The sequence below is a fragment of the Gracilinanus agilis genome, chromosome 3 (assembly GCF_016433145.1).
Source record: "Gracilinanus agilis isolate LMUSP501 chromosome 3, AgileGrace, whole genome shotgun sequence".
Lineage (NCBI taxonomy): Eukaryota > Metazoa > Chordata > Mammalia > Didelphimorphia > Didelphidae > Gracilinanus > Gracilinanus agilis.
Genome location: NC_058132.1, coordinates 597,042,198 through 597,051,927, shown reverse-complemented (window position 1 = coordinate 597,051,927; position 9,730 = coordinate 597,042,198). Strand labels below are relative to the sequence as shown.

Sequence of the window (9,730 nt, the reverse complement as noted above, 5' to 3'; positions counted from 1 at the left end):
CCTTTAATCAGGATGTAATGACCTTCCCTGTCTTTTTTAATCATATCTATTTTTACTTTGGCTTTGTCAGAAATCATAATAGCCACTCCTGCCTTCTTTTTCTCATTTGACGCCCAAAAGATTTTGCTCAAACCCTGAACCTTAAACTTGCGTATGTCCACCCGCCTCATATGTGTTTCTTGTAGACAACATATGGTGGGATTTTGGTTTCTAATCCACTCTGCTATTTGCTTCCGTTTTATGAGCGAGTTCATCCCATTCACATTCAGAGTTATAATCATCAGTTGTGCATTTGCTGACATTTTCAAATCCTCCCCCATTCCTACCCCTTCTCCTTAAACTATTTCCTTTAAAACCAGTGGTTTGCTATTAAGACCCTATCCCTTATCCCCTCCCTTGATTAACTTCCCTTTCTACCCCCTCTCTTATTTTCCCCTCTCTTTTTGTTTTTAAAGGCCTTATGAATTCCCTCCCCCTTCTCCCCTCCCTTTTTTGACCTTCCCTCTCCCCTGCTCCCCTTGGTTTATCCCTTCTGACTTTCTCAGTAGGGTTAGATAGAGTTTTTTATCCCAATGGATAATAAAGCTACTCTTCCCTCTCCGGGTTGATTACACTAAGAGTGAGGTTTGATTATTACCTCTTAATGCTCTCTTCCTCTCCTTCTTCTAATAGTATTTGTCCCCTCTCCCTCTCATGCCCTCTTTGTGTGTAATAGAATATTCTATTTTCTTATTCACTCAAGTTTCTCTTGGTGTCCCCTGCTATTTACCCCCTCTTTCCCATCCCCCACGCCATCTTAGATTATTTAGTGTTCCACCCTCACCCTGTGAATTATTCTTCTGATTACTATAATAGTGAATATTATAATAGTGAATAGAGTTCACTACAGAGAATTATACATAACATTTATCTACATAGGAATACAGATAATTAGATCTCACTGAGGCCCTTAAAAAGGCAAATTTAAAAATTATAAGTTTTCTTTCTTTTCCCTCTGTATCTTATTTACCTTTTCAGGTTTCTCTCGATTTTTGTGGTTCGATATCAAACTTTCCGTTTAGCCCTGGTCTTTTCTGTGCAAATACCTGGAATTCTTCAATTTTGTTGAATGCCCATACTTTCCCCTGGAAATATATAGTCAATTTTGATGGGTAGTTGATCCGTGGTTGCAGGCCCAGCTCTCTTGCCTTTCTGAATATCGTATTCCAAGCCTTACGGTCTTTTAGTGTAGAGGCTGCCAGATCCTGTGTGATCCTGATTGGTGCTCCTTGATATCTGAATTGTCTCTGGCTTCTTGTAAGATTTTTTCTTTTGCTTGAAAGCTTTTGAATTTGGCAATAATATTTCTAACCGATTTCTTCTCTGGGTCGAATGTAGTGGGTGTTCTATGAATCCTTTCGATGTCTCTATTGCCCTCTTGTTGTAGGACTTCAGGGCAATTTTGCTGAATAATTTCTTTTAGTACGGAGTCCAGGTTTCTATTAATTTCTGGTTTTTCTGGAAGACCAATTATTCTCAAATTGTCTCTTCTAGACCGGTTTTCTTGGTCTGTCACTCTCTCATTGAGATATTTCATGTTTCCTTCTATTTTTTCAGTCTTTTGACTTTGTTTTATTTGTTCTTGTTGTCTTGAGAGATCATTGCCTTCCAATTGCTCAATTCTAGCCTTTAGGGATTGATTTTCCGCTATAATCTTTCGGTTTTCGGCCATAATCTTCTGGTTTTCGGCCATGATCTTCTGGTTTTCGGCCATGATCTTCTTGTTTTCGGCCATAATCTTCTGGTTTTCGGCCGTAATCTTCTGGTATTCCTTTTCAATCTGGTCATTTCTGGTGTTCAATTGCAAGATTTTACCTTTTAAACAGTTATTTTCTTGCCAGATCTCTTCCATTTTCCTCAAAATCTCAGTTTTGAACTCTTCCATAGCTTGTGAGGAGTTTTCCTTATTTGAGGAGGGTTCGGATGGTTGTTTGTTCTCCTCCTCTGTTTGCTCGGTTGTCTGGATTTTCTCTGTGTAAAAGTTGTCGAGTGTTAAAGGCTTCTTTTTCTTGTTATTCTTTCTCTTCTGAATTTCCTGAGTCTGGGTAGCCATCATTAGCCCAGCAGCTTCTCAGGTTTATCCTCGCGCTCAGTGTCTGTCCGCGGTCAAGCCCCCTGGTGGATCCCCTTGCTTGATCCTCTGCAGGAGGTTCCTTTACAAGTCCCAGGGCGCTACTTCCACAGTCGTATACCCGTCTGCACTGGTTCCCCATTCAGGTTTTCAAAGCTTTAGTTCCTGGCTGTGTCTGCCTCCACCCCCGCCTCCGCCCGTGCCTGTACTCTGCTCAGCCTGCGCTCTGCGCCCAGCGACCGGTCTCTGCTCCGGCGCTCAGATTTCTCTTGCGTTCTTTGGCTTACTGGGGTCTTAAATCTTGCTGCTCTCAGGAACAGGCCCTGGAGCTGCCAATGACTCGATGGGTGCCCCAAACTTGCTCTATTTCTTTTTAGCTGGCTTCAGAGCTCTAGATCTTGTGTGTGGAGGGGGTGGGGGTGGGGCGGTTGCTCAGCCCGCGATTTAGTGAGAGCCCTTTATAGCCTGGAAATGTCTCGATTCCACGTACCTTCCACGCTGTGCCCTGTTGTGGGGTTCCTCCGTTCGTCTGGACTTGTTTTTATGTCCCCTTGAGGAGTTTTGTGTGTTTCGGTCAGGAGAGGTTAAGAGCTGCTTCTTACTCTGCCGCAATCTTAACCCCGAACCTCTCCAAGGCCATTTTGCTTGTGGCTCAGCACAGATTCCTACTGCAGTGACAACCACCTGACACCTACACAATCCAAAAGCTACAACTTTTTCCTATATAGCCATCATTCTCAGAAACCCCCAGAACTGTCTCCACAAGGGCAAGAACATGAAGTAGAAAGTTTAGAAAAAGAAAGTAATAAGAAGATAGATCAGGAGTATGTAAACAGAGTAGATACTGGTCCCTTTTTAAAAATGCAAGTTAACTTGTAAAGAGTTCTATTAAGAGAAAAAATGTTTTAAAAGATAAGTTTGAGCTGTTTGCAAAGAGAACAGATATTTTCAAATAATTCAATGTGAGTAACTCATATTTCAGGTTCAGAAAACAAAAATTAAGGGAGAAGGGGAGGTTAGTTTCACTATTCTACTGCCAAAGGGAGGGGAAAAGGGACTATTTTATATGAATAAATCAAATTTTGGTTTAAAAATTTCTTCCTTGCAATTAAATTCAACTTGATAAACATTTATTAAACAATATTTAATTTTCAAGACACTGTGCTATGACTTGATGATGCAAAGTTTATCCTAACCTCTACCTTCAATAAGTTTACTAGCCTCTACTTAGAGTGGTGGTAGCATATGCACAGATCAACATAGAACACATACTATCGGTCAGAGAAATATCTGAGAAAGCAGAGATCTAAGAAAGAAACTAGGAAAACTGGAGAAAACTTCAAGAAAAAGGTATATGAACTGAGGCTTGAAGGAAGATTCTCTAAGTCAGAGATGAGAAAGGAGGCAACTTAAAGATTCCGCATAGGTTTGGCTAGTAACTTATCTAGATATGTAGCTTTAGGAAGATTATCCAGGAAGAAGTGTGAAGAATAAATTACAAAAAGGTGAGAATGGAAGCTGCCAGAGAACAACTGGCAAAATATTACAAAATTATTGAAGAGTAACAAAGAGTGACAGTGTGAATGGAGAGAATCAGACAATATGAAATATTGTGGCAACAGGGAACAGATTGAATTGGGGAGACGGGGGACGGGCAGGGACGAAAGGGGGTAATAGTGAAGGGGTATAGGGATAGAGAAGAGCTGAAGATGACAGGGTTGGAGCTTAAGGCTAGGAAAATGGAGATGCTATAAGCATAAATAAAAAAATTAAAAGGCAAGATGGATTTAGGGCAGAAGATAATAGATGACAGTCACTAATTTAGTATATCAAAAACATTGATATACTAAAATATTATACTCAATCAAATAAGAAATTTAACAGAAGTAAATGTGAAGTCTTACACTTGGATTAAAAATAATTTCACAAGTTAAAAATTAGGGAAGCATGACAAGTAGCTTGTCAAGGAAAGATCTATGGGCTTGATTGGACTGATTACAAGCTCTGTCAGTCAACATTATGATTTATGACAGTCAAAAAAGCTAATGTGACCATAGTTTTCATTATGAGAGAGTGTCCACAATTAGGGAGGTCATAGTCCTGAATTATCCCTAGTCAATACACATTCAGAATACTGCTTTTATGTCTGGGACATTTTAACAGAGCCACCAATAGCTTTAAAAAAAAAAAAAGCAACTACTATGGCAAAAGCTCTAAAGATAAGATCAGGCATGTGAAGATTGGTTGAATGAACTTGGGAAGGTTTGCCTGGAGAAGAACATACTGGAGGGGGAATATTAATTTTTTAAAATAAATAACCTGGAGGATATAACTTGAAGAAAAAGGTATAAGAGAGGAGAATTAAGGTTAGATGTAAAAAGAACTAAAAAACCTCTCAATAATTACAACTATTTCAAAGCAGAATAGAGTACATCAGGAGATAGCAGGTTGTCTTCTGTTAATAAAGTGCTTGCTACAGGTACTATGCTAAGTGCTTTACAATTATCATTTCATTTGATCCTCAAAAGAAGCCTCAGAGGTAGGTATTATTATATCCATTTCACAAATGAAGAAACAGAGATTAAATGATTTGCCTAGAGTCACACAGCTAGTAAATGTCTAAGGCCAGATTAGAATTCAGGGCTTCCTGTTCACCTTCAAACGGGGACATATGATTACTTTGAAAATTGAAGAGGTTAGTGGCCAATCAGAAGGAAGAACATAGAATGAAAGGGTTTTTTTTTAATCATTTCTAGAAAATGTTATCAAAATGTCTCACTATCCTAAGTAAGGCTGACTGTTAAAGTCCTCTCTAACTCAAAATTTAATGTCTGAACTGGGAGCGATGAATAGAAGATTTATATCTCCAGAGTCAGAGTTCAGCTCCATTTAAGGAAAACATCCTAATAATTAGTTACTTCAAAGCAGAATGAACTGCTCTGGAAAACAGTTTCTTCTTACTAGCAGTCCTCAAGCAAAAGTTTGATCAATATAGAGAATGCAGAGTAAGATTGACCTAAAGATGCTATGATTCTGTGTTTATGTGCTTACAATTTTGGTCATAAAAAATATGAGGTGCTCATGGAACAACTAGGTGATGATTTCTGATGACAATTAGAGATAAAAGGATTAGAATTAAAGGAAGAATTTAAGGCAGCATTCTAGGGGCAGCTATGTTGTATGGAAGATAGAGAGGCAGACCTGAAGTTGGGAGGACCTGGATTCAAATCTAACGCCCAATACTTCCTAGCTCTGTGATCCTGGGCAAGTCACTTAACCCTAATTGTCTAGTCCTTGCCATTCTTCTGTCTTAGAAATGATAAAAGGCTGCATATATAGGTTTGAGAGTCATTTGAACAGAAAAATAAACTCACTTAAAAAGGCATGTTTCCCTGAAATTTTAATATAGTACTAAGATCTAAAATATTTAACTACCACTAACAAAACCATTTAGTAGCTGATTAGTTCCTAAACAAAATGCATGACATCCATACAAAAGTTAAGAGAGACTTTGGAACTTACCTAAATTGTCCCTCAAAGCACTAGCTTCCTCATGAGAGTTGAAATTATAATTCTGGACCAATTTAAGCTTCATTCGGGAATAGTTTTCCACATTAGCAAGTTTCCAGTGAATAATATTCGGTTTCCTAAGAAGATTAAAAATTGATATGACAATAGATTGAGATAAAAGAATGAAGATTAAAATATTCATTGACTGATGGAATTGAGAACCTAATAGTTATGTTAGTGGGTTTATGTTTTCAAGTACATTTTAGACTTTTGAAAGAATTACAAGAATTTTTATTCTACACAAAGAAAATTTAATAGAAAACAGTAGCACTGTATTTGGAAATAATTAAGCATTGAAAAACTACAAAACTCACTTACTATTAGCAAGTAATAACAGTATAGTATTACTATCTGAAACTAGTATTTCCAGAAAAAAACTAGAATATAATTAAGACTAGAATATACCTTATCATATCAAAAGAGATCCAGTAACTCTAGCAATCATGATGGCTAAATTGAATCAAAGAATTGTGAAAGAGGAAGAGGCTAAGTGTCCTGAACTACAAGCAATCTCATGTCAAGAATATAAAACTCTCTGTGCTTACCTGTTATAAGTATATAATATCATTACCACATAAATGTTTACTGGGAGACACATTTTTTTCCAAACTGAATCAATAATTTAATTAAAATCCTGAAAAACAGACCTTTAAAAAGTTTTCTTACGAATATAAAATAACTAATCAATGAAATCTGAATGTAAGGAAATAGGTAATTAATAAGAATAAGCTGATTATTATAAGATACAAAAGACTGGTTGGACAATGTATCTGAAAATATGGGCTAAGATACCTGGCAGAGAAAATTGCAATTCAGGAGAGTGCCAAGAACGATTCTTCTCCAAATCTTACCACTAAATACTTGTCTGCATGGAAGCTCACAGTCTCTGAACTAGTCATTTCCTCATCTATCTGTCTCTCATCTAAGACACTAAACCTTAAAGCCTATCCAACAGAAGAACCAGGCTTCTTTCTCATTTCACATAGCAGACAGAATTCTAAGGGGCTGAGATCTATGAATGAGTCTATATTATGGAAGATAGGGTGCCAGGGAGGTGGGAACTCAGAAATAGGAGAGATCCTAGGGAAGGCTTAACACACACATACACACAACCTTACAAACCTCAGGCCTTTGGTTTACAAAGAGAAAAACAAAGCAATGAAATGCAATTTGTAATGAATGAGATCTAATCTAATCTTTCTTTTGGGATGTAACTAGATAAGTGTATGAAGGACCACTGTTCTAAAATAAGAGAGTAAATGATTTATGCTTACTTTTCAGCCCAAGGACCTCTTTCACAAGTCAGATAAAGTTGGATTGATTTCCACTGTCTCAAAGTGGCTAGGTGTTGGCTGCTAAGGTGTTTAAGCATACTATTATACCGTAAGTTCTCTTGACGAGCCTTTCTCTTAAATGGTTCCACAAAAAAATCCTGGAATAAAAAACAACTTTTAAAAATAATTTTGCAGGCCACATTTAATGTTCAGAACCACATTATAACACTGACATACTGACTTGCTGCTCTAGAGGCACTTATTTCTAATGAAGAGGATAACCTACATGGAAACTTTCAGCTACAAGTCAGATGGGAAGGTCTCACCATCCTCACACTATAGTAGCAAAGCAGATGGTAATGGAAGGAAGGTGGTTCAAGTATTATCTTCATTTTTCAAATGAGGAAAAAAATTAGGAGGGAAAGAAAGATTTGCCCATTGCCCCACGAGCCACATCTTCTAGGTCTTTTGACTCTAAGACCAAAGTTCTAATCTATGTATCTCAAAACTCAGCAAGTGCAAAACTGAACTTATTGTTTTTATCTTCAACCTTCTCCCTCCAGACTTCTGTATAAGCCACACTTCTAATCTTTTAGGTTCATAACCTCAGTATTATCCTGTACTCCTCATTCTCCCCCATCACATATACCCATTTAGCTCTGAGCTCTTGGCATTTCTGTCTACAACATCTCTCTTTCCTAATCCTTCCTATTAACACAGTTCACAAAAAGAGATGATTTATTTTACTATAAGGATGAACATTTACAAAATTCTACTTCACAGTCATGACATATATTATTCATAAAAGCTTATCAGATCAGTAACTTTCTTTTTTAATAATAATCCCCAAGTAAAGAGGATCTCACGATTCCTTTCACTTGCTACAGACCAATTGTTATAAAGGATTTATTTTTGGAAGGAATATAACTCAAACATTAGAAAGTTATGCTAGTAGTCTTCAATCTGTTCTCTTTAAGTTAGAGCAGTATGCTATAGTAGGAAAAGCATTGAGTTAGAAGTCAGAAGACCAAGTAAACCATTTAATAGATGTGTGACCTTAGACAAATCACTTACCCTCTCTGAAATCCAGTTTCTTTACATATAAAATGAAAAGGTTGGACTAGGTGAGCTTTAGGCTCTGTACTAGGTTTATAAGTCCAGAAATTATATCTTTTGTATATTGTCTGTACTCAGAATAAATACTTTCAGTATTTAAAAGTATCTAACAATTATCACCTGAAATTTGAGTTTGCTTTCTCCTCCTTCTCTATCTCTTTTATGCATGTTGACCATTAGGGCTTCATAACAGTCCTTCCAATAAAGTGCCATGGACTCACAGTCATCACCAAATGTCTGGACTTCATACTGTTTCATATAGGGCATGATCTGGAGCAAAAGGAAACAGTGACCTGAATTTGAGAAATGCTAGTAACACAAAAGTAACTGAATCTTTTAAATTTCCAGGGAAAAGTTAAAACTTACATATTTCTCAATGTAAATTTTCCATTCATTTGAATTGCAGTACTCTTGAAAATCCTCAAAAAATGAAGGGCTGCCATTGGCAGTAGGTAATGAGGGAAGGTGCAAATTCATAAAGAGCAGTTCATAAATTTTAGACACCAGGGTACGAAAAAGGGGAATCAGAAATGAGTAGGTTTCTGTCTGCTCCCTGATAGACTGACTTAGAATAGGCTCCAATTTTCCTAATAGGTAACATGCTTCGGCTTGATTTTCAATTACTTTGGTCTGAAGAAGTGTATTCAGCTTGGCTGATGCCATAGCACAAACCTAATAGACAAAATAAAGAAAAATAGGTAAAGCTGTAAGATTTACACTTAGCATAAACATCTATGAATGGCTTTAATTGACATTTCTAAGAGGACAAAACTATGGTGGCATTTTACCCCTCTAGCCGTGAACATTTCTATTAATATTATAACAAGTTTATTATCACAGTAAGATCCCTGATGGGCATTTAGGAACAGTAATATCACAGAAAGATAAAATCGAAGAATCAAACAATGGTGAATGGCCACAAATTTAGGGTTAGGGTTAGAAATTGGCATGAATGCCATAGTTCCTTCCAGTATGGAAGTTAAACAAAGTGGCCTCAAGGTATTTTTGATCTAAGAAAACCCTGAGTTAGTTTTGTGAAGGAGGAAATCTAAATTAGGGAACATTCTTTAACACTGTCTATGAGGCAAGTCTTAATGAAACCAGAATTTCAGCAAAGAAACCACAACTAAACCAAATAAGAATTCAGGCTCCCTAGATTTTTAGAGCTCATGATTTTTTTCAGGTTCTATAAGATTAACCAGCAAACCTCTGAGAGAACAGTCCTAACATTAACCCATGGAGTTCAATTAAAAACTAAATGAATTCAAATGCATGACAAATAAACCAGTGTATTATACTATGGTTATCAATGTTATGAAATTTCCCAGCTATGCCCACATTAAATATATATTACTATTTTAATTTGTAAAACTTTCCAATATACATAGAGGCAAAATAAAACAGCTTTTCCCAAAATATCACTAAAACGTATTAAAATTAAGTTTTAAGTTTCTTTTTTTAAATTAACTTGAAACAATCAAATATTTTTTCAATTAACTTTTTTTTAAACCTTTATTTTATATCTTAAAATCAATATTGTGTGTTAGTTAAAAGGCAGAAGAACAGTAAAGGCTAGACAGTGGGTAGTAAGTGACTTTAACTTTTTAAATTAAAAAAAATTTTTTAAACTTTTATATATTTTATTTCAATTTTTTAAAAC

General features: G+C 36.4%; 1 protein-coding gene across 1 annotated transcript in view; it reads right to left on the bottom strand.

Annotated features, from left to right (window-relative positions):
- The window catches only part of NBEAL1 (neurobeachin like 1), a 173,817-nt gene that overhangs the window by 56,555 nt on the left and 107,532 nt on the right, over positions 1-9,730 (bottom strand). The window contains exons 29-32 of the mRNA XM_044670647.1: positions 8,437-8,742; positions 8,191-8,340; positions 6,955-7,112; positions 5,633-5,757 (exon numbers count right to left, since the gene is read on the bottom strand). Of these exons, the coding sequence (XP_044526582.1) occupies positions 5,633-5,757; positions 6,955-7,112; positions 8,191-8,340; positions 8,437-8,742 (739 nt within the window). The remainder of the gene's footprint in view (positions 1-5,632; positions 5,758-6,954; positions 7,113-8,190; positions 8,341-8,436; positions 8,743-9,730) is intronic.